Here is a 26,493-nt window from a genome sequence, read left to right on the forward strand (position 1 = left end):
CGTAATGTCTTCCCTAATCTACACTGTCAAAACACTGAGAAATACTCTTTTTCAGGCTACCTACTCTAAATCTAGCTCTCCTTTTCTGTTCCAATAACACCCTATTTCTTAACAGCCCTGGTTCAGTGAACACCAGGTAACTGTCCAGATCATTTCTCAAAACAAAAAAGATGTTAATTTTGCTTTCACCTTATCTAAGTCACAGATTCTTACCACTTTCCTATTTTGGTGGAGGAGTAGCCCAATGAGTCACAGAATGAAAAGTCTGAACATCGTTTCAAAATACTGCTAAAGACTATCACTAGGACTAACACTTGGGCGACTAAGTAGCTTACTGAAATAGAGGATCTCAACTGACAAAATACTTGTAATAGTTAAAATATATACCTCTTGCAGAAAATCTTCAAGAAGCCGGTTAAATTTATCTGCCAATTCATCTATCAGTTGACTTCTTGAAATATCTACTCTGTTGAAGATTGTGAACTCTTCATTACAGAGTGCATGGTAAGTTTTAGAACATGCTTCCAAAACATCTGTATCTGTGTGCTTCTCTACAATATTCCGGATCTGTCGCAATAAGGCATCCAAATGCTGCAAAATAATAACATTTTTCATCAAAACTAAGGCATATATGATAGGTATAAAGTGACTACATCACCGTATCACCAGGGAGAAAATTTTCAAATACAGTAACTCTGTAACACGGGGCATACATTTTTAAGGCACTTTTCTAATCATAAATCAGTATACTGATCCAGCCACACTTATTCCTCAACTTTAGGGGAAGTAATATTATCTACCTCACAGGGCTGGGGTGAGAATGTTTATATAAAGAGCTTATAATAATTCATAGAACATAGCAAAAGTGTTCAATAAATATTAGCTGATTCTGTCTTATAATTGTTATTACCATCTATGGCCATACCACCCTGAATGCACCCAATCTCATCTAATTGTTATTATCTAGTTATCCACCCCCAGTCTCCGTAAGTGATCAGTGATATAGTAACATAATAGCTAAGAATGAAGGTACAGTTGTGGGTATGAAGCAAAGGGAAGCATCATTACCACCATTCTTTAAGTCAAACTAATCTAAAATACAGAAGACCTAAGCTATAGGTTTCCTTTCTTAAAATATGTTCCAGAAACAAATTTTAAGAAATACAAACGCTATGATGAAATGAGCTAAACAATTTTTAAGGTGTTTTTTTTTTTTACACAAAATAATCTTACCTTTTCTAATCGTCCAGTGGTATATATTTCCAAATCAAAGTACTGAGGCAACTGCAACAAGTTAGTCACCTTTTCTGCATCTACAGAGTACTGTGAAATAGAAAGATCATGTTGAAAAGATCACAATAAGTAAGCATTATAATATTCTGTGAGGCATTTAGGAAAAAACTCTGATTTCTTTAGTAACACTATGATATTGACACAAACTTACTTTTGCTAATAACTGAGGAAGGGCCACGGCAAAAAGCTCAGTGATCTTCGTCCTGTCATCCAACTGGGTCTTCTTCTCCTTTGCTGTAAGCACCTAAAGTAACACAAAGACTTTTATATTTATTAAGCCCACTAACTGTTAAATGTTCAAGTTTTAGTTAAAACATACAATATGATTACTAAAACTTTAAGAGATGGACACAAAAATTTCACTATAAAACATTATCCCTAAAAGTAACACAAAAGAGAATAACTAACACATGATAAAAACACAAAGCCACCTGAAATAACAAAAAAATTTGGATAGTCCTAGAGGGAAAATCAATATCCAATAAGAAATAACCAATTCTACATTTGGATGATAGGAGAATCAGTTAAAAATAGAAAATATAGTTTAGGAGCTAATATATAAAATATAGGAATTGATCAGCATTTCTGCTTACTCTAGACTGTGGTACATGGCACGTTAAGTTACAAATTCAAAACAGTAAATTGCTATCAGCAATTAACAAAAAAGAAACAGTAATTTTTAAAAAACAGAAACAAAATATAGAAAAGATCACATTCAGTGTCTTCAATAAAATTTTGTTTCAGTTATATACAAACACAAATATATTCATGTGTAATAGATCACAATATAAAAATGTATTTTTGTGCGTTACAGTCAAAAGTTTGAAAAAGCCTGCATGTTGATATAAAATGCAAATTCATGTAAACTTTATAATAATGCATTAAAATCTGATTCCAGGAAATAGACTTTCCCTATTTCAATAAAAAATTAACTCCATTTTTATTTCTAATTTTATTTTAGAAGAAAATGATAGCAAATCTATAAATAAAACATATAACTGCACCATTCCAAATGGTGCACACTACATTCAGTCATGAAGGCAAGGACTGTCAATCATATCTCTTGCAGTAACTAAAAAAGTATCTATAGAGAACTCAAATTTCTCAAACAGCTAATGCTTTAAAATTTACTTCTAACACATTTATAAGCAAAGGTCTTCTGAAAAATAAAACAATTTTTTAAAATGTTGTTTCATGGTTAAAATGAAATTTTTAAAAAGATACTGAAAAAGGAGAAATAGAGTTTAGAATATTGGAAATACATTGATTGGCATACCCTTTTTCCTGTCCCTCTTCCCACAGGAGGATGACATTCAGCTGCTTGTCTAATAGTACAAAGCATTATTTCAATCAGAGCACTCTCTTGCCTATCTGTTAGTGCTATAAAAAAAAAAAAAAAAAAGTCAGAAAGAAACAGCCTATTTCTTCTCTCTATATGGCACTTGTAATTATTACATAACAGTTTCTTCTACCTGTAAACAGAATCTGACCTAAGGTACTAAAGAAAATCCCATTACTACATCACAGAAAAGATAACCTTCCTAAATCCCTCAGCATTCCAAATCTATCCACCACAGATACATACATTTGGGTAAAGAAAGTAAGAACTCAGATACAAAAAAATAAAGCATGTTGACAGCAATTACATCTTTTTACATAGCATAATATTTATGTATATGAAAACAAAATTATGCACAAAGTAAGATTTTCTATCAAATTATCTTAAAATTAAAAGGATAAACAAATGAAATGAGTAAAAAACTACTTACAAAACTGTCTAAACAAAAATACCTTAATTAAACATCCTTACCTTCCTCTCCACTAAGAGGTTCTTCCAGCAACAAGCTATTCATACATTCCCAGTCTTTGAGCAGCTCAGTTGCACAGTCCCACATGCTATCCACAAGGTATGCTGCGTGCTCATGTAACTAAAATTTAAAAAGAGCAATGTGGTCTTAGACAAATAGCATACTAGCCTTAACTCAAAAGAATGGAAGCTTTATTGGCACCACATACAAACTCTCAAACAGCTATCTATTTTTTGATGTCAAACAGATGAAAGGACAGAGAAGAAACCGCCTTAGTTTGCTTGCTCTAAGAAAGACTTGTTAGGTAGCATCATTAAACATTTTAACAATAATAATTAAAACATTAAGGCAGAGTCTTGCTCTGTCGCCCAGGCTGTTATGAAATGGGTGCAATCTCGGTTCACTGCAACCTCCGCCTTCCGGATTCAAGTGATTCTCCTGCCTTGGCCTCCCATGTAGCTGGGACTACAGGCATGCACCACCATGCCCAGCTAATTTATGTATTTTTAGTAGAGATGAGGTTTCACCATGTTGGCCAGGTTGGTCTCGAACTCCTGACCTCAGGTGATCCGCCCACCTCAGTCTCCCAAAGTGCTGTGATTATAGGCATGAGCCACCGCACCAGTTCTGGAAGGTACGTTATAAAGAGATTATATGCATCCTTACTGCTTATTTGGACCTAATATTACATCAGTTAACTACTCTCAATTCTTAGGTATGCTAAGAATTTATTTTAACTGAATGGAAGTGATAATGGTTAATTAAAATACAAAATGCATGTCTGTCAATTCGATATATAAGCAGAACATTCTCTTCATTATGTGAAGTTTAAAAGATCCTACTGTTGGCTGGGTGTGGTGGCTCACACCGGTAATCCCAGCACTTTGGGAGGCCGAGGCAGACATCACCTGAGGTCAGGAGTTCGAGACCAGCCTGGCCAACATGGTGAAACCACTTCTTTACTAAAAATACAAAAATTAGCCAGGCGTGGTGGCATGAGCCTGTAATCTCAGCTACTCTGGAGGCTAAGGCAGAAGAATCACTTGAACTTGGAAGACACAGTTGGCAGTGAGCTGAGATCACACCACTGCACTCCAGCCTGGGCAACAGAGTGAGACTTCATCTCAGGGAGCGGGGAACACCCTACTGTTTCCCGACTCATTTGGCGGGATGAGGGGTATCATAATCATGATACAAAAATCTGTCAAAGGAATTACAAGTAATAAAAAATATAAACCTAAATCCTTTATGAACCTAGAGGGCATGTCCTCAAAAACTGGCAAACTGGGCCAGGTGCCATGACTCATGCCTGTAATCCCAGCACTTTGGGAGGCCAAGGAGGGAGGATTACTTGGGGCCAAGAGTTGAAGACCAGCCTGGGACACAGAAAGACCCCCAACTGTCTACAAAAATCTAATAAAATAAACTAGCTGGGGGTGGTGGCACACAGTTGTAGTCAGAGCTACTAGGGAGGCTGAGGCAAGAGGATCAATGGAGCCCAGAAGTTCAAGGCTGCAATGAACTATGATTACGCCATTGCACTTCACGCTGAGTGACAGAGCAAGACTCTGTCTCTTAAAAAAATAATAAATCAATCAAATCAAATAAAAAATTTGCAAACTGAATCCAGCAATATATAAAAAGAATAACATCATGAACAAGTAGGTTGATTCAACATTTTAAAAAAGTCATTCAACATAACTCAACACATTAACATAATAAAAGATAAAAATAAAACAATCATCTCAAGGAATGCAGAAGCTTTTTAAAGAATCCAATTTCCATTCATGTTAGAAATTTTCAGCAAAAAAAGGATAAAAGGAAACATCCTCAATCTGATTATAAATATCTATAAAACACCTATAGCTAACAATGTAATTAATGTGGAAATATTGGACACTTTTCCCATAAGATCAGGAGCAATCCAAAAATGTCTACTCTCACCACTTTAGTCAATTTTTTTTTTTTTTGACAGAATCTTGCTCCGTCACCCAAGCTGGAGTGCAGTAGCATGACCCTGACTCACTGCAACCTCTGCCTTCCAGGTTCAAGGGATTCTTGTGCCTCAGTCCCCTAAGTAGCTGGGATTATAGGCATGCACCACCAAGCTTGGCTAATTTTTGTATTTTTTGTAGAGATGAGGTTTTGCCATGTTGGCCAGGCTGTTCTCAAACTCCTGGTCTCACGTGATCCACCCACCTCAGCCTCCAAAAGCGGTGGGATTACAGGCGTAAGCCACCGCAACTGGCCCTACTCAACAGTCTACTGAAGGTCTTAGCCAATTCAATAAGGCAAGAAAAAAAATGGAAAAAATGTTGGAAAGGAAAAGGAAAATTATCTTTATTTGCAAATGACCTGACTGCATCATGTAGAAAATCCTGAAGAATAAAGAATCAATTATATGCCCAAATACAGAAATAACTAGAAAATTAAAAGGTCTGATCACTAATTAAATAATATATAATATGAACACCAAAAATAAATTTTGAGTCCTCTCAAAATCTGGCTAACAGGTAGGTTTCCAACTTTAGGGAGACTAGTTTAAGTCCACATCTACAATTTAAATGGCAGGTACTAACATTTGAGATCTTATAATGTTCTAGGTCTATGTTAAGTTTTATACAGATTACAGATTGTTTCAGATTACCCATCTTTTTACTAGGAAACTGAGGCTTAGAAAGAGTAAGTAGCTAAACCTAAGGTCACACAAATAGTAAGCAGAGTAGCCCAACTGGCAATCAGGATTTTGAACTCTAAAATTAATATTCTCAGCACTATACATAAATCCTACTGTTTGAACATCTCACTAAAAGTAGAAAGCATATTTTAAAAATTTGTGGAGTGGGTAGAGCTCTATTCTAGTCACAATTTACTGTGCTACACACAGTATTTCTTTTTAATGTACCTCATTTTAACCCCTTTTCCAAAATTTTTTGAACCTAAGTATAAAATAAATACTATCAACTAACCTCACTTTCTAGAAAGAAAAAAACCAATGTCTTAACAAGGTTGGCATTTGGACCTTGTCTTCCTCTTCTTTTCATCATTCCATCCTCCTCTGGATCTCTACGACTGAAGAGCCTGTGAAAAAAGTAAAATGTTTTTTTCGACAACAAAACAAATATCTCCTAATCAAAAAAAAATAACTGTGTGGATTTCATATTTAAGGATCTAACAAAGGAGTAAAGGAGAACTGGATAGGTACAATATCATCCAACATTTTGGCATACCACACAAGTAACTGCTAAAAACCCTTTTCATTTCATGTTTGATGGTAATTCTAAGTCCTTTTAAACTAACTTCTCAAGTTAATTGTACTGAGTTACAAATTATTTCTTTTTTAAAATCTTATTGTATTTTATATAACTGTCACCTTTCAAAAAAGTAGTACAATGACAAAGCTGCACCATTTATGCTAAAAAATCTATGATACATATTCATCTTGAAAATTAAACACATACTTTCCTTCCTTTCTTCTTGCAAAATTATCCCAACTTACTGTCCTTTTACTATGGATAGCATGGCCATTTTTCCTCATAAACAACAAGAGAATTAACACTAAACAGCAATGAATAGAAAACTGTAGTGTAAATGTTTTATACTACCTACCTACTCTTTCTAATAATTGCTGCACCCCAAACAGGCATTTAAATAAAATCAAAGGAACAAGAAAAGTTTAATCTATATGGCTCAAAATGGTCTCTTTGAAAGCCATTGTGTAACAATCTTTGAGTGTTTTCTGTGATCAGATATTCACACTTCTACTGATACTTCCTAATCTGAATGTTAAATAGGATTATAAAAGTAAACAGACTGTAGAATTCTTAGGATTCTTATGTCAAACTATATTAAGTACTTGAAGAATCTTTTAATATTTTCTAAAGCAAAGGAAAAATAAGTTTAAGACTAAATACAGCCTGTAGTCCCAGCTAGTCGGGAGGCTGAGGCACAAGCAGCACTTGAACCTGGGAGGCACAGGTTGGGTACAGTGAGCTGAGATCATACCACTGCACACTCCAGCCTGGGCAACAGAGAGAGGCTCTGTCTAAAAAAAAAAAAAAAAAAAAAAAAAAAACACTAAATATAACATAAGCAATATTTAGAAGATGAAGCAGGTATTAGAAGGGTAAAGAATTAGGAAGAGGTCAGTCTTAATATTATAATATAGTTAGGTATCTTTCCAAACATGTTCACTAAAAGACATAGGTACATTTCCCTTTAAAGATCTAACTTAAATAAATCAAAGAACTTAGGAGAAATCTAAACTTTTAAAGGAAATAGTAAAATGTGAAAGCTTCGATATGATCTGTACTGAGTAATTTTTAAAGTAAGTTATATATATAATTTTAATGTCCAGTGTAACAAAACAAATAACTGCTATGAAAGCATGCCTTAGAAAATGAGTAACAGAAATATAGATTTACTTTTTGTAGAGAAATTCTCCAGCTGCTACTGCTACTGGCCGGTGAGCTGAATAAACCAGATGATAGACATTTTCACAATCTTCTGCAGTAAGGACTTCTTCACTACTCCTAAGAAATAAGTAGTAACAGGTGCTTTTAGTAATGTCATAATTCAAAGCATATTAACAGTACAAAAATTCATGTTCATAGTTTTAAAAAGTTGTAAAGTTTCACAATTTGTGTTAAAGGAAAAAAAAAAACCCAAACCAATCTTATTTAATTATCATCCACCAAAATCTATCAAAGATAAATGGCAGGTAAAATTAAAAGTGAATACAGAAGGTAAACAAATGAACGTTTAAGATTTATGTCACATGGATGCTGACAGAAAAGGAAGACAAAATAATGAAAACTAATATAGAAACTGAAGGGGCAGCAAGCTAAGAGCTTAGAGTTAAAAATCACAGATAATATTTTGCTCATATTTCATAGTAACATTGAGTTACAACACTACATCAAAATGTACTAATGTCCCATTTATATCACTTTAATCAAGAATACTTCATCCACGATGTACCGAACACCATATAAGGCAATATAAGTGGTTTTTCCAAATAACTAAAATCTAAGTGCCAAAGATCTTTAATTGCAATCATTGAAAAAAATATATATTACTAAAACGTAATGCTTATTTTTTCTTATTTTTAAAGAACAAAATAAGCCTAACAAAATATTTTCGATAAATCATAATCATTATTAAGGCCCATCAACCACAGTACCCCAGGGTAAATGCTGTTGTATTCTTCCCTTGCAACTGCATTCAGGGTCCTGGCTCCTGGCAGCTCTTTCTCTCCCAATATGCTTCTAGTCTACTGTGATATATATATAATCCATTTTTACCATTATATGTAAATGAAAATCATAGGACCACTGCCAGAGGAAAAAAAGTCTAAGAATACTGGATAGTTGAAGCACACAGATCCTCTTTTTTTTTTCTGTTGTGTTGAAAGCTTCCAGAAGTCTGATGTCTAAGTATCACTTCTTTTTGAGAGAAAAAGAAACTAAATTGATAAAATTCAAGTTTCAAAAGCACACCGATTTCAATTGTTCTTTATATAATATCAGATTATTTCTGGAAAAATGACTTGTGTGTTTTTAACAAAATAACACTGAATCAGGTTGGGTGGGGGCTCACACCTGTAATCCCAGCACTTTGGGAGGCTGAGGTGAGTGGATCACCTGAGCCCAGGAGTTCAAGACTAGCCTGGGCAACATGAAACCTCATTTCTACAAAACATGAAAAAAAAAAAAAAAAATTCGCCAGACATGGTGAGACTATAGTAGCTTTAGTCCCAGCTACATAGGAGGCTGAGGTGGGAAGACAGATTGAGCCTGGGAGAGCGAGGCTGGAGCAAGCCATGATCGAACCGCTGCACTCCAGTTTGGGTGATAGAGCAAGACCCTGTCTCTAAAAAACAAAAACACATTGAATTAAACAAGTTAAAGTATTGTAACTCTACAGAAGTTCACTCATTTTAACTTTTTGAAAAGGAACATTCCTAAGAAATCTAAACTATTAGGTAATATTAATGGCTGAAAATCAGCATGAATGGCTATGTCTACCACCTTTGATAAAAATATCAGAAAAAAAGATGCCTCCAGTGTACTGTAGAGAATGGTGGGAAAGAAGCTATAGAAATATATGTAGAGTACTATTACTTTATTTCAGAATTCTTTCAATATTTTTATATATGACATACATACGTAACATTTATGATTTTTAAATATAATTAAAAATAAAGGAAAGAGGCCGGGTGCGGTGGCTCATGCCTGTAATCCCAGCACTTTGCGAGGCCAAGGTGGACAGATCACAAGGTCGAGAGATCGAGACCATCCTGGCCCACATGGTGAAACCCAGTCTCTATTAAAAATACAAAAATCAGCCGGGCATAGTGGCACGCGCCTGTGGTTCCAACTACTTGGGAGACTGAGGCGGAAGAATCACTTGAACCCAGGAGGCGGAAATTGCGCCACTACACTCCTGCCTGGTGACAGCAAGACTCCGTCTCAAACAAAACAAAAAAAAAAAAAAAAAGGAAAATATACAACAGTTAACAGACTGCTCAAGAAATTCCAAAGTAAGTGAACTCCCTGAATTATCAATAGCTGTTGAACTGCCTTCTTTTTAATTACTGCAATGTTGTTTGATTCACAGAAATGAGAATAACCACTACCATCTCACTGAGCTGTGGTATTAAATGAATTTATCCCTATAAAGTGTTTATATTAGCATTATCTTACATACTAATTTAATTCTTCCTCTACTGATATGCACCCTTGGTTGTTTTCAAAATTCTGCTCTTACAAACAATGCTTTGTTAGAGAACATGAGTATTTGAAATTCTGATAGATACTGAAGTTTTTCTCCAAGGAGCTTAGACCAATTTATATTCCCATCACAGTGTAAAAGGACCTGTTATGGCATAGCCTCAACAACATGGTGTAATTACTAAACACTTTCTATTTTTGCCAAGTAAACAGATTTAAAACTCTCACTTTAAGATATATGTTTGTTAAGTGTGGCCCAACATCGTCTCACATGTTTAAATTTGTACTTTTCTGTCAATGATCTGATCCATAACATTTGACTGTTTTCCTATTATTATAGATTTTTTTAACTGATTTGCAAAAATCAACTACTTTGATGCAAATATCTTGCCCAATCTGAGATTTGTTTTCAGAGTTTATGGTGTTTTATGGAACACAGATATTTTTAGGTTTTGTATAGTCAATTCACTGATCTTTTTATGTCTAGCTTTCGTATCATGCTCAGGAAAACCTGACATGGTCACTTTATAGATGCATATGTGTTTATCTCTATTTTTATTCTGCTCCATTGATCTTTTTGTCTATTCATATACCAGGACCAAAATTTTTAAATTACTATCGTTCTATAATATATGACTTAAAATTATATTGGGCTAGTCCTCATTATTAGTTGGTATCATACTCTTCTGGCAACTCTTACATGATAAATTTTCCATATGAAATGTCAGAATTTGCTTGCTATGGCTTAAAAAATGAACTTTGCCATTGTTATTTACATTGTGATAAATATACAGAATAGGAAGATTACAAGCCTTTAAATAGTGAGTTTTCCTAGGTGAGCTTTTCAAATTCAAGCCTTCTTTTATGTCCCTTAGTTGCATTTTATTAACACTTCTTCACGTGTATCTGGTGATTTCTTGTTTATTTCTAGGTATTTTTATAAAATGTTATATTATTTTCAAACGAGAAGACTCTGATTTTTAAGTCTCTCAACATACCAACCAAGTGCTTGGTATAGAGATATAACCCAATAAATCTTTATCATGAAAAGCAGAAAACAAGTATTGGTGAAGATGTACAGAAACTGGAAATCTTGTATACTGCTGGTGGGAATGTAAAATGTAAAATGGTGCAACTTTTATGGAAAACATTACAGCAGTTCCTCAAAAAAATATTAAACAGAATTACCATATGATCCAGCAATTCCACTTATGAGTATACATAAAAGAACTGAAAGCAGAGACTCAAACAGATACCTGCACATCTATGTTCATAGCAGCATTATTGACAATAACTAAAGGTGAAAAGAGTCCAAATGTCCATCAATGCAAAAATGTATAAACAAAATGTGGAATATACATACAATGAAATATTATTCAGCTACAAACAGAAGTACATGCTATAATAATGTATGAAACTTGAAGAAATTATGCTGAGTGAAATAGGCCAGATGCAAAAGACAAATATTGCATGATTCCACTTACACAAAATATCTAGAATAGACAAGTTCATAGAGATAGAAAATAAAACAGTGGTTACCAGGATCTAGGGGAAGGGAACGATGGAGAATCAGTATTTAATCGGTACAGAGCTCCAGAATGAAGTGATGAAAAAGTTCTGAAGATGGACAGTGGTGGCAGTTGCACAACAACGTGAATATAGGTAATGCCACTAAACCACACTTTAAAATGGTTAAAATGGTGAACTCTACATAATCCGTATTTTATTACCATTTTTTAAAAAGGAAAAATATGAATAACATAGCATCACTATCAGATATTAAGATAGTAGGTCTTAAATTCAGATTGTTTAAAGGTGCTATGAGAAGTATAACAGAGACATTATTATAAATGCTCATACTCTAAAAGTGTAACAAAATATAATAAACATGTTTTTTAAGACACTGATGTGCTTATTTCAAGAGCATCAAAAACAGAAAAATAGGAAGGAAACTGGCCAAGAGAATGGGAACACATGAATTCTTAGCTCAGTTAAAATTTCCATATTCTATGGTTCCTTCTTCCTGTATTTTCTTAACTATACATGAAGAAATTCAACTTCTAGCTGTAAAACTCCACGATGTAAGCTACTAAAATGTACACCTAGATGAGTCTGAACCAAATACTCTCATGTATTATTTAGATATCTGAACATTGGTGCAAATATGCAAAAAATATATACTTACTGTAAAACAAGAGTGAGTAATTTTATTGCTTGTACTGCAACATCATATTCTTTGTCAAGGGTCATAGACACAATTCTATCCTAAGGACAAAAAAATTAAAATATTTTTAAAAGAAAAGCAAGAGAAAAGTGTTTGCAAATTACAAGTTATTTGTAAATTCTTAAAATAATGCTAACCTTGAACCGACTGGTAAAAAGTTCCAGTTTGGAATTAAGCTCTTTGTTATAATAAAGCCCTTGTAGAGCAGTAAGACATTTGAGTCTTACTTCACCTTGCTAAAAAAAAAGACAGAGACAATGCATTAAAACTATGTATTTTCAACTGCAATATTCAAGATGTGTACAATATTTTCTACTTTAAAATTTTAAACATTTCATACCACAGCATTCCTTCAGAAACTATCATCTTTGATAAAGCAAAAATAATAATCAGTGTATACATTTATGATTAAATTCCTATGTGGTTACTATTTCTATAGTTCAAAGGGTAATTTTTGAAAATTTGTTAAGAACAAAATATTTAACATAAATGTTAAGTACAAAAGTATTGTGAAAAAACAATAGAAGCATGTGTCACAGTCATTTTCTGCTATGGAAAGAATATATACAATTAACTTCTTCAAGGCAAGTGAAGAGGCAGCCTAACAGAATAGTAGTTTAATGAAAATATATTAAAAAGGTCAGAAACCAAGTTGTAAAGTATAATCTGGCTAAGATACAGGTTTGTCAAAACAGAGGATCGAAACTGAAGAATTTTTTTTTAAGTATATAGCTCACAGATAACAGAATACTGGTTCTTCTTTGTGCTCTAAGAAATGCCTCACTACCATCATGATTCTAATATTTCAGCAAAAAATTGATTCACCATTAATGGTTAAATCAGTGGCCAGGTTTCAAAAAAATCTAGGGGACTTTATGTGATAGAAATTAAATTTTTACAGAGAAGACAGAAAAGAATAAAGAGGGGGCTTACAGAAATGTGTCACTGGGTATACATACAGGGAGATAACTCATGAATGAGAGCTACAGGCAGCCACGCTGATGTATAGAAAGCAGCAGTCTGAAGGGCCATCTTACCTTATCATGCATAGTCCAACCAACATATTTTAAATAACTGTCATTAAGAAAGGCATCACTATACATCTTCATCCAAATGCCAATCTCTTCAATGCATATAGCTCGAATTTCAGCTATTGCATCACTGAATGGAGGAAGGAAAAATGATGCATAATTAGTGCCAATATACCACAAAACTTATGGTTTATTCAAGAGATGCCAAGTACTTCAGATTTACTATGAATATGACACTATCTTAAGTATTACTGGGGATTAAAAAAAAGAAATGAAGCATGGCCCTGAATGTCAAAAGCTTACAGTCTAGGTGGCAAAGGGTAAGTATCAACATATATTTAAAATTATATAAAACTACAAACAAAATCCCATTCCCACCTTTTATACCATACCATATCCCAGCCTTTGCTCACACCTGCTGCGCATGGTGTGTTCAGAAGACAGCAGGCACACTTGTCTGGCTAGAGCATAATTTCCAGGTGAGAATTATTTACACATTACACTGAGGTCAAGCTCAATTGGATGTGAATGTTAGACTAAATGATTTTAAATTCATCTTGTAAGTATTGGTGAGTCATTAAAGGCAGAGAAATAACACAATAAAAGGATATTTTAGCTAAACTGCAGTAATCTCTATGCATGAGAATGAGGAAATAGACTAAGGTAATGGTGACAATAGAAGTGAAAATATAAGAATGGACATGGGGACATTATAAAGCAAGCATTAACCTGATTCAGTAACTGCCAGGTTGAGGATATGTGGAAGAAGCTGAATAAACATACTACTGAAATTTAAAAATAGGTTATAGCAGAAATTGTAATAAGATTACTATTTCTTTCCTCTGTTCGTTCAAAATAGCAAAAGAAAACATCTCACTTTAACCTATCCAAATTGTCCCACTGATATTCAATGGAAGGGAAGAGAGTCAGAAGTCAGCATGTGCAGGCTCTACTAACATAGTGCATGCAAAGGTAATTAAGTATTATGTAGCCTGACTCCTAATAGCAGTAACTTCTATGGGCTGCAAGTCAGGCACAGCATTATCCCATTTTTCAGATGGGAAACACCAAATTCACAGGAGTTAAGTTAACTTGCCCAAATTAACTCAATGGCACACTTTAGTCTAACATGATTTTACTATAACATTCTTCCTGCTAATTTAGACTGCCTACACCACTATATACGCAAACTTGCTAAGTAGAAATTATACAGTGCTATTATGAAAAAGCTGTCGCAACTTACCGGTATCTATGTACAAACACTCCTTTAAATATTGCATTCATCATATTTTCTATTTCATCTTGATTTTCCTGAAGCTGTAAAGAACAGATCATTTCTTTTCAATTGTAAAGAAGACAATCAAAGGAACACCTTTAAGTTGTTACAAGCATGAAAAAAGCAGAATTATCCAGTATTCTGGTGAATTTTGAATTCTACCAGACAACAGTAACCGTATAGAAAAATTAACAGTTATATTATCAGGTAGATAAAATTCCTTGATACCTGAGAAATATTTGACTTGGATTTTAATATTTAGCTATTAACATTAATATTTTTTTCTAATGCTCATAAATATCTACGAAAGAACTGTAAAGAAGTCCAGGCACTGTGGCTCATGCCTATAATCTCAGCACTTTGGGAGGCCGAGACAGACAGATCACTTGAGGTTAAGAGTTCAAGACCAGCGTGGCCAACATGGTAAAACCCTGTCTCTACTAAAAATACGAAAATTAGCCAGGTGTGGCGGCACAAGCCTATAATGCCAGCTACTCATGAGGCTGAGGCACGAGGTTCAACCTGGGAGATGGAGGTTGCAGTGAGCTGAGATAGCGCCACTGCACTCCAGCCTGGGCGACAGAGTGAGACTCGGTCTTAAAAAAATAAAAAAAAAACTCTGTAATCTGTAATGTAGTTTTATTACATATTATTTATTATATAGCATATAAATAAGAGGGAAAAGTATCAATATTTTAAATTATATGAAAAAGATGAGGAATTTAAACAGGCGGAAATAGCAGGATTTTTCTTAGTTTTCTTGAGTCTGGATATTTTTTAAAGTTATTAACTATTTCTGAAACAACCAATTTAAAATTACAGTTACCAATCCCCTCCCACCAAAAAATTCAAGATCAGGTCAAAAATTCATAGATGACTGTGACAACTACTGAACTCAACTGCATTACTAATATTTTTGAAACCTCAGACTTTGCGTATTTGGTATGAAAACAAACATCTCCATTATGAAATAGCAAAATATTTTATCACCAATGAAAAAAGAATTTAAATTACAGCCACAGCATCAAAAGATTTTATTTATTGTTATTTAGCATAAGGCTCATTCAAAGTTCAATTTGGTGGTCAGTCACCAGTGTTAAACAAATGCCTTCTATGGTATTAAAAAAAAAAAAAAACTACTAATTTAGATGCTAATAAACAGCTTATGTTATTTTTCAAAGTGATTTCATGTAACTGTGAAACCTCTTTTAATCCTGACAAAAGGTTTTTCACAGTAGAGATGAATAATGCTAAAGCTTAAGATAACTTCTCAGACTAACCCCGGTCTCCTTACTTAAAGCCCTTTACTCTTAATACTAGTGCACGCAGATTGAAAATAAGAAAACAGTATTGCTGGCATGAATATTCTTCAGAATTGTGTTGGGCAAATAATTTGAAATGTTTTTTACTTTTAAATATTTCAAAAACAATTATCTGAGGCACTAGCAAAGTTATATCCTAATTAATGGTGACCAAGTTGGTTACACAAGAGCCTAAATATTCAATATAAAAGTTTACCTCTTTCCGCTTTTGTAGCAGGAGCTCTAGCCTCTCATTGGCTCGTTTTCCAATCATTTTATTCCGTTCTGCTTCATATTGTCTTTGTGTATTATCCATATTAATGCTAAGATTTAGTGCCACATTCACCAAAGCTGTCATCAACTTCATAGCTATTTTTTAAAGAGTAAAAATATGGTGAAATTAACCTAACAGATACAAAAATTTACAATTTAAGATCAAATAGAAAAATTAAGCAGAAATAAGCTAATCTGCTTCTAACAAAAGAAAGACGCAGGTGCTACAAATAACAACAATAAAATAACATAAAATAACTTTTCAGGGATTATCTCCTAATCCTCACAATGGCCCTCTCAAAGGTATTATACCCATTTCATTCACAGCAAAATTGAAGCTCAGGGAAATTTACAAATTTGCCTCAGTTCATGTAAGCAGTCAAACCAGGATTCAAACCAAGGCAATCGGACTCCAGACTATACTTAAATCCCACTATTCTATCATATGTCCCCTAAAATAATCTTTTTCATAGATCATGATTCACCTTCTAAAGTAAATTTTAGTTCATAAAGAAGTTATTTAGCTATCTCAGTAATTAAAAGGAACTTGATGGCTTTATATCAAATAATATAAAAAAGCTGAGGAATTTTATCAATATTTGCTTTCCTTTCATTTTACTCTATATCATAAAGACTGATGAAATCATGAAAAGTCAAAAGTACAAAGGGTAAAATGTCACTTAATTAAAATGCTTTTTCATAAAACTTCCTCCAGATCTCTACCTTCTGTTACTAAACACTTACTCCTGATACAAGATTCTTATTACCTGGGATTTAAAACTTATTAACTGAAAGATCTGATCACTTTTTGCTTCCTTTAGCTTACTCCAGACTACTTCTCAGACTCGGTGCATTGCATGATATAACAACAATAAAACTACATCTTAATTTGCAGCTATTGGCTCTCTTAAACAAAGATTTCCCAATTTTTTGCTGTAAGTTAATTTCATGCCCCCAGCAAACCAGTTTGTCACTCTGATCTAAAATTATTCATCTTGCACCATAATCCTTGTTTTAATTTACTTTAGCCATCAAGTTCTTGACACTGCTACCTTAAGTGCATAAAGCAAGATCACATTTGTATTTTCTGACTTCAAATCTAAAAACAAAAACAGAACATATGGGAAACTGCATTTTCTCTTTAACAATGAAGGACTTAGAAGTGTATCTTTAATCACAGACTTAATTCGTTGAGAAAATATTCTAAATGAAAAAAAAAACCCATAGAGAATAAAAAGTCTTTTTAATTAAAAACCAAAATATCATTAAGAATCAGAATACCATCATAACAATTAAAGCCTATTTTATTCATTGAAACTCAAAAAGAACATATTCAATAACAGCATATCAACAATTTTACCTTAAGCACAAAAGAGAAACTAATAGATTTTATGAGGTATAAAAATATACCTCATTTCAGTAAACTTCAAAGATCAAAGAATTTGCCCCAACCTAAAGTTACCCAGAAACATAAGAAAAATCAACTTCTTGCAGTGTGATTGAAAAAAACAGGCATGATCCAGTAGGGGCCATCCTACCTGGAGAGGCAATGCACACCAGAGACAAACTATACGGTCATCAGAGTCACATATGCAAAATGACTGTGATGATATCTCCAAATCGGCTGTCAATATCTCCCCTGGTAACATATCCTTCAAGAACCCAATACATACCTATCATCCAATTTCCCCTTCTTGTGGCATAGTATTTTTCAAGAATCCAAGGCATACCTATAGTCCAATTTTCCCTTGCTGTGGCACAGTATGCATAGTGTACAAGAAAATCACCATATAGTAGCTATAGTATACCTTATAGTATGCCTTCACAAAATTGAAACTGAAATTACCAACCCATTTCCAATAATTCACAGGAAGGATGGGGTGAGTGTCCTCTTAGTGGTCACTTTATAAATAAAATTAATTTGTATCACTCTTATTTCCTTTCTCTTTTAATGAGAATCTTTTTCATCTCAAGCCTAAGACAATATGTAGAAAATATTTCTAAATACTCACCTGCCAGGGTGCTTGTATGTCGAAATGCTCTGACTTGTGAGTCAGACAATCCTGTAAGAAGTGAAATGACTGTATCCATCATATACTCATCATATATGATACTATATTGACATTGCCGTACTAACACGCCAATGAATTCACAAAAACTGGATTTGAACTTCTTCCACTGAGGACCAGCCATGGTAAGTGGATAATCTCCACTATCCTAAAACAAAATTTAAAACAGGAATTTCATTTAGAATGCATGACTTAACAAATTGCTTGCTTTTTAAGTACCTTAGGCAAGAGCATGAAAAGATATCTTATCTCACCTTTCTTCTCCAATTAATCCTCAAAGTAGGCAAAAGAATAATATATAAAGGTAGGGGTACCTCTGAACACTCTGCTCTTTAAGATCAAAATAGATATTCTGAATTCACTTTAATCAATGAAAATATATACCAATTACTCAGGTTAAAATTTTTAAAAGCCTCCCTCATCAAAGTAAAACATCCTGGTGGTAAGCACAGATATAAAGCAAAAGCAAACCAAAACCAAACCAAAATTCTATTTTTAAATGGATTCAAAATGACGGAAATCATATTTTCAGCTAATCTAATAAATTGATGTATGATGTATAAATCAATAAAACATTAGAAATATGTTTTCATTCGCTTCAAATCCATCACACAGTTAACAAATACAATCATAATTTTTTAAAGAAATGGAAATGTAGGTAGCTTTGCCTTGGAAGACCGGTACTCAGGTTTTCCTTTGTACAACAAGAGGGCATTCTCTAGTCTCAGGGTAAATTGGTAAATTGAGATTCTCCACAAATCATTAAAAACAACCAAGACGACAGAAATAAAATCAGAGACCAATACCATATAGAGCATCTAAAAGTAAAGGTCTCTGACAAGAGTAACCTAGAGATATAAGGCAATTTTGTCAGTACAGTTTAGTAAAAAAAAAATTTTCTGAGACAGTTTTCCTCTTGTTGCCCAGGCTGCAGTGCAATGGCACGATCTCAGCTCACTGCAACCTCCACCTCCCAGGTTCAAGGGATTCTTTTGCCTCAGCCTCCCGGGTAGCTGGGATTACAGGCATGTGCCACCAGGCTGGGCTACTTTTGTATTTTTAGTAGAGACAAGATTTCACCATGTTGGTCAGGGTGGTCTCAAACTCCTGACCTCAGGTGATCCGCCTGCCTCAGCCTCCCAAAGTGCTGGAATTACAGGTGTGAGCCACCACGCCCAACCAGTTTAGTAAATTTTTAACAATTAATTTTTGTCATTATAATGTTTTTTAAAATCTTAAGTCATGTTACATCTAAGTGCAGTTGTATCTCATCTGAGAATAAGTTCCTGATATTCCACAAAAAAATTTTCTTGGTATTTTCTGATTAGCTAATTTAGTGACTATATCGAAATATATCATCTTAATTGTTGTTAGTAACTTGGTTTGCTGACATTTTAAAACCATACTTCAGGACAATTATCTCAAATAGTTTTTTCCTTTTAGTGAGGAAGTTCTCACTAAAACATTTAATATTAAAAGAGTAAAAAATACCACCATTCAAAATTACCTCTCAACTACTTGCGGACTGATTAATAACACTTAGTAATCATCAAAGCCATTTTAACTCATCTATCCTTTAGAATAATAGTTCAAAGCTCCTTCATCAGTTTAACCAAGAAAAAAACGGTCAAATAAAACTCAAATCAGACAAGGTTTTTTGCTTGAAAACCCACACTGAAAAATTTTGGAGGAGTAAAACTACTGGCACTGAAATACAGCTGTAACCCAAACAAACCAAAATCTCTTCCCTGAAGAAGTTTAATTTATACTATGTATATATTTATTGGTAACGATACTTCAAAGAGCTCACTGTAATAAAGAATCAACTCAATCTAGCCCTAGGGAGGTAAGTGGGGGAAAACTCACTCTAAACTAATATGTAATCTTTGTTGTTCTTAAGAGTTTTTAAACAATAAAAATATCTATATACTCCTTTGCCCTAGCTACCAGGTTCCCCAAATATTGCTGAAACCTTCCTTTTACAACATTCCAGAATATGTTCTTATATTCTTCCCTGAAATTGTCATTTTTGGCAATAATAACTACCATTTATTAAGTTATTGCAATGTTCTGGGAACTGTAAAATGTTAAGCAATTTTCAAATATTACTCAATTCAATCTTTGTAACAGTCTTATGAATAAAGTACTATTAGGCCCATTTTACAGATAATGAAATTGAAACTGGCTGGATGCAGTAGTGGCTGCCAGTAATTCCAGCACTTTGGGAGGCCAAGGCGTGTGGATCACTTGAGGTCAGGAGTTCAAGACCAGCCTGGCCAACATGGTGAACCCACACCCCCACCCCTACTCCATCTCTACTAAAAGTACAAAAATTATTCAGGCATAGTGGCAGACGTCTATAATCCCAGCTACTTGGGAGGCTGAGACAGAACTGCTTGAACCCAGGAGGCAGAGGATGCAGTGAGCAGAGAACCTGCCACTGCACTCCAGCCTGAGTGACAGAGCGAGATTCTGTCTCAGGGGAAAAAAAAAAAAAACACCTGACACTAAGACAACAACTTGCCAAAGCTTGCACACAAGCATCATTTGATTAAATCTAATGCCAAAGCTTTTATCTTCAACACTGATGCTTACAATTTTTTTTTTCTTTTTGGACAGAGTCTCACTTTGCTGCCAAGGCTGGAGTGTAGTGGCATGATCTCAGCTCACTGCAACCTCTGCCTCCCGGGTTCAAGCAATTCTCCTGTCTCAGTCTCCCAAGTAGCTGGGACTACAGGTGCACGGCACAATGCCCACCTAATTTTTTTGTATTTTTAGTAGAGAAGGAGTTTCACCATATTGGTCAGGCTGGTCTCGAACTCCTGACCTAAGGTGATCCACCTGCTTCAGCCTCCCAAAGTGCTGGGATTACAAGGCATGAGACACAGCACCCAACCTAATGCTTACAATTTAATAATACTTTTAAAAATAAGTCAAGATCAACATTCATAAGTTATCAAAACACTTAAGGTAGTAAGTTACCTCATCAAATTCTTCGGTCATTTTGCGAATTATCTCAGAGTTCTGCATATGTCTGAACATCTCTGCTGTGACAACTCCTGAAATTTGCAAATGTCAGAAGTTAATATATGGTGTGATAAAAGAATAAAGAAAACTTCTAAGTCAGTCTCTAACACTAAGAAGTTTATGGTCACACATAAAAGGTATACTTCTCCAACCATCATCTAATGATCTTTACCATGATTTTCAAATCTGTAAATAAAGCACAAATGCTATCTATTCTCAATACGCACAAGAAAACAGCCCCACACTTCTGACAAATATCTTTTTTCCTAACACAATTACCTTTGGCCATTTCTACATGACTTACTTTACTCATGCTATAATATTTATACTGGCGTCTCTTTAACATAAACTTTATGTTATTAAGAGTGAGACAGCATCTAGTATAAGACTTAAAACCTTGAGGATGAAACTGAAGATAAGGAAAGGAGTAATAGCTAGAGTTCACTTTAGTCAGGCTTCTTTATTAAGCACTATTCTATGTAAGGTAACTAACATCTTAACATCCTCTAAAAGGGCTAAGTAGTAAATTGTAGTTCCTGTCCTCCTAGAAGCCTGTAATCTGGTTAAAAGTTACAAATAATGAATACCAAAAAGAAAAAGAAGTAAACTGTCAAAGGGTTACTTATAAACAATGCTCTGATGTGTGGAAATGTCAAAGAAATGCTGTATCTCTGACTCCACCTCCACTCTATACCCACCAGAAAAACCATACATGCTCTAAGATAGAAAATCAAGAACTATGTCAAAGAAAAACAATTTGATAAGGACCTTTAGAATCTTATAGGAGGATGGGAGAGGAAAAAAGAAAGGGTGCACATTGGAAGTAGTAAAACATTAGTCAGGTGGAGACCAAACATCAGAAAGGAAATTTCTAATATGCAGTAAGAAAATATACATGAAGTTTCACTGATGGAGCATCAGACTGAGAAAGAGAGAGACGGGGCAGGGGTAATCAATGTAAATACTAGATTTTCAAAATCCTATTTTTATTGTTGAATTGTTTTTGCTTACCAGTCTTATCACTAGGAATACCATAAATACAGTAATATCTAAAGGAAGAACGTCTTGGTACAGGAAGATGAGACTCATAAAAGAACTAGATATAATTAATATAGATTTTTCTCAAATGACCAGAGCTATATTTTATATATGCATCCATCTGTGTGTGTGCACACCTGTGTATATACATAGCTGTAAAACCATAATCCCATCTCCACAGATGAGGAAATTAAGGCTTAGGCTAAGCAATTAAATAATTTGTCTGAGACGATTCACCTGAATCATGCTACCTCCCTCTTACCTGGGTGAAATCAATTTCTAGTATTAAGTAAGGGCCCTAGAAAAGCCCTTACCACAACATTTTAAAAAAAAAAAAGATTGTTTTAAAAAGTTGACAAATTCAGAAGAAAGCACCATTTCTCTAGCTAAAAAAACATACTCTCAGCCAGGCATGGTCACTCATGCCTGTAATCCCAGCACTTTGGAAGGCCAAGGTGGGCAGGTCACTTAAGGTCTGGAGTTTAAGACAAGACTGGCCAATATGGTGAAACCCTGTCTGTATAAAAAATACAAAAATTAGCTGGGCGTGGTGGTGCATGCTTGTAATCCCAGCTACTCAGGAGGCTGAGGCAGGAGAATTGTTTGAATCTGGGAAGTGGAGGTTGCAGTGAGCTGAGATAGTGCCACTGCACCCCAGCCTGGATGACAGAGTGAGACTGTCTCAAAACACACACATACACACACACACACACACATACAAACACACTCTCAAAAACCTTTTAACTCACGCCTGTAATCCCAGCACTTTGGGAGGCCGAGGCGGGTGGATCACGAGGTCAACAGATCGAGACCATCCTGGTCAACATGGTGAAACCCCGTCTCTACTAAAAATACAAAAAATTAGCCGGGCATGGTGGCGCGTGCCTGTAATCCCAGCTACTCAAGAGGCTGAGGCAGGAGAATTGCCTGAACCCAGGAGGCGGAGGCGCGTCATTGCACTCCAGCCTGGGTAACAAGAGTGAAACTCTGTCTTAAAAAAGAAACAAACAAACAAACAAAAAACCTTTTGAAAAGGGTTTTTTCATCTAGTATCATGTATATCTCTTCAAAACCTTCCCATACTTCATACCCAGGTGCTGTATGCCTGGGAATGCTAGAGAAGGAAAAGTAACTAAATGCCTGAATGTTTATCTGAAATTAACATATACATATAAATATATCAAAGCAAACATACTGCATACTTTTCAACAATGCCTCATTTTTAAAGCTCCTCCCCCTTCTCATAAAAAACATGACATCCAGAAACCCAAAAACAAGCAGAAAACAACTTCAGAGCAGAAAAGAAAGAAGTTATCACAAATTGCATTTAACTCTTGAGGCAGGTGTGAAGCCACGATTAGGACATAAGGCCAGAGCCTGCTGCCTTAAAAATGTGAGGGACATTTTTAGCAACACTGATAAAATCTGGTAAATCTAAAAGTGACAAATCCAGACCCTGTCTCTATTTGAAAAGAAAAAAAAGACAGAAATAAAAGTGACAGCTGACTACGAAAAAAAGAAGAAAACACTGGCCACAGAATCACCAATAGAGCGGTCAGGAAGAGTATAGGGCCAAAAATCCCTCCATGCTTCAACAGCTACAGAAGCCACCACTGTATTATAGAAAAATAAGTGATGCCTATAACGACCCTGAGTCTGTAGAAAATATTAAATTACAAGGCGTAAAATAATTCTATCAAAATAATTTTGTGTGTATAAATAATTAATGGCTTTATCTTTGATTATATAGTAAATTCCCCTTTATGGAGATTGCCTGATTCTAAGATAAATACCACAGCAGTGCTCAAATCTACCTTATAATTTAAGTTTTTAACACCTTAAGTTTTTAGAAATCTTGACAAACTCACTTGTGACAAGACTCAAATGTTGAGTTAGCAAGCTCCTGATTTGTAAACAAATTGATGCCAAAAAAGGAATGAATTTGACAAAGGGAACATGCTCTGTGGCCTTGTTTTAAAAACAACTACAACTCAGAAGCCTCATTAAGAAACTCAGGTGGGAGTGGTGGCTCACACCTGTAATCCCAACACTTTGGGAGGCCAAGGAAGGACAATTGCTTGAGGCTAGGAGATTGAGACCAACCTGGGCAACAGAGAGAGACCTGTCTCTACAAAAAAAAATTAAATTAAAAAAAAAAAAAAACTCATGCCACTAAGGTGGCTCACGCCTGTAATCCCAGCACTTTGGAGGCCAAGGTAGTATGATTGCCTGAGGCTAGGAGATTGAAGATCAGCCTGGGCAACATAGCCAGATCTGTCTCAACAAAAAATAAAAATTAGCTGGGCATGGTGGTACATGCCTGTAGCCCCAGACAGAAGATCACTTGAGGCTGGGGCAACATGGCAAAACGCCACGGCCACAAAAAATAAAAGCAAAAACAAAAAACTAGCTGGACATGTTGTCACGCACTTGTAGTCCCAACTACCCAGGAGGTTGAGGTGGGAGGATCACCTGAGCCCAGGAGGTGAAGGCTGCAGTGAGCCGTGATCATGACACTGCACTCCAGCCTAGGTGACAAAACAAGACTCTATCTCAAAAAATAATAATAATAAAATAAAATAAAAGGGGGAACTTAAGATTTAAAATTTCAACTCATCACAGTATTACTGGCACCTGTTCAGTCATCTGCACTCAACTTTCCGTTTGCAAAGAGTCTAATGAGAAAGGACATAGCCCTTGATTATATAACACAACAAGCAGGTCCTTGTACCCATCCTATCTCAGAAAAAAAATGACTGTATATAGGCAAAAATTATTTTAATATAGCTCATCTTTAAACAGTCAATCTAGTTCAGAACCTTAAGGATACCACAGTAACATCACGACAACATCTCTGAGCAGAAGTCAATGGAATTTTCTAATACTGAATTAAAGCTACTTTTGTTTTAGGCAAATGAAGCAAACTAGACAGCTCTCTATACTCTATGATTAAAACAATATTTTACATTTCTCAGCACCTTAGTGACATCATAAAGATCCTAGGCTCAAAAACTGAATATATTTATCTTTCTATACCTCACAGATAGGTAACATTTAATACACATACTACACTGAATGTTATGATCAAACTCAAAATGCCAATGTTACTTGTTTTTCAAAGATATTACAGTATCTTTAAAGGAATACTGCAGAATTAAACTGCTTCTTACAATTCATTTTCTGCATTTGTTTAAATAAATCATTCTTTACCATCTTAACGTTTTACATCTATTTTTAAGCAAGCTTCTCTCTCCCGATTTCGAATGCTCATGTTTTGGGTGCCATTTTCCTTTTTAAAAAAATACCCCCAGAAATCCCCACAAAATGTATTTGCCTGGCCATCATACAGAATTTCAAGGATGAGCTAAGTATTGAGAGATACCAGATACATTAGAACCTGCCCATAATCTTGACTGACTCATTTGCTGATCCATATGAGGATATATGACTCCCCAGTTTACATCATTTTGTCCCCCTGCCAAATGTCTGCCCTAATATTTCTTAGGGAAGAAATTTTTGCAATTTGTACTTTCATCATTTCTTGTTCAAAATATTTTTTAAATAAAGTATTTTAAAATAAAATACTTTAAAGAAGATACCACTACACACAGCAAAATTTCTTTACCTTTTAGAAGAAATGGCAATTTCATTAATACCTTATTTAACCTACTTAACGTTAATTTAAATAAGGTACTTGCTTGCTTGCTTACTTACTTACTGTTATTTCATGGCACTTTTTAACTCCCTACACTGTGTAATTCCCTGTCATTTGAATCTGTATCTCTTTATTAACTTCCTCCTCCCTTCTTAATCCATTTCTTTGTTCCTAAAACCAGATGCTGAAAGTGGGAAATATATCTAATAAAAGTAACATAACCTTTACAAATTGCTAAGTTTTTAGGTAACTTTCACATATGAATATAACTTTATCAATAGACTTTCTCTCTTATTTTGTCCTTTGTTCTTTTTTTCCCTTATAAATTTTGTATGGATATGATGCAAATAATGCCTTAGCATTATTTTCCATGTAAAGTGCTAACAGCATCTCTCTAGGTGGAACAACAATGTGACTATTTGAGAGCCGCTGATTTAAAAATAAATATATCTTACCTTTACAGCCTGAACACTGAATAAAAAAGTTGATAAGGTCAAGAAGTGCTATATCTCGGTCATGCTTGTATGATTCTATCCAATCATCTACCACCGACTACAGCAGAGGGGAAAAAATAAAATCATTAGCTTCTTCCAATTTTCTCAAAATCAATTAAGTCTGATAGTCATAAAATTCAAGGTTATATAGTATCACAATACTTTAAATTAATATAAATACTTACATATTGAAATTTAAAGTTCAATTTTAACAATAATCAAATTCAGTAAAACAATTGTCTGATAACACAAAATGACATCTCAATCTTCTAT

The 26,493-nt window shown here is 34.6% G+C and overlaps 1 protein-coding gene across 15 annotated transcripts in view; it reads right to left on the reverse strand.

Moving 5' to 3' along the window:
• Positions 1-26,493, reverse strand: part of STAG2 (STAG2 cohesin complex component) — a 145,341-nt gene that overhangs the window by 38,449 nt on the left and 80,399 nt on the right. For all 15 annotated transcript variants that reach the window (XM_012475322.2, XM_012475352.2, XM_012475315.2 and 12 more), the window contains 15 exons: positions 26,182-26,278; positions 20,989-21,065; positions 17,950-18,154; positions 15,882-16,033; positions 14,331-14,404; positions 13,094-13,217; positions 12,194-12,292; positions 12,018-12,097; positions 7,526-7,633; positions 6,071-6,182; positions 3,104-3,221; positions 2,570-2,673; positions 1,445-1,537; positions 1,234-1,323; positions 388-591 (listed from right to left, as the gene is read on the reverse strand). In XM_012475322.2, the coding sequence (XP_012330745.1) occupies positions 388-591; positions 1,234-1,323; positions 1,445-1,537; positions 2,570-2,673; positions 3,104-3,221; positions 6,071-6,182; positions 7,526-7,633; positions 12,018-12,097; positions 12,194-12,292; positions 13,094-13,217; positions 14,331-14,404; positions 15,882-16,033; positions 17,950-18,154; positions 20,989-21,065; positions 26,182-26,278 (1,737 nt within the window). The remainder of the gene's footprint in view (positions 1-387; positions 592-1,233; positions 1,324-1,444; positions 1,538-2,569; positions 2,674-3,103; positions 3,222-6,070; positions 6,183-7,525; positions 7,634-12,017; positions 12,098-12,193; positions 12,293-13,093; positions 13,218-14,330; positions 14,405-15,881; positions 16,034-17,949; positions 18,155-20,988; positions 21,066-26,181; positions 26,279-26,493) is intronic.

This window comes from Aotus nancymaae, unplaced genomic scaffold, assembly GCF_030222135.1.
Source record: "Aotus nancymaae isolate 86718 unplaced genomic scaffold, 86718_ANA_hifiasm-v0.15.2.pri h1tg000004l, whole genome shotgun sequence".
Taxonomy (NCBI): domain Eukaryota; kingdom Metazoa; phylum Chordata; class Mammalia; order Primates; family Aotidae; genus Aotus; species Aotus nancymaae.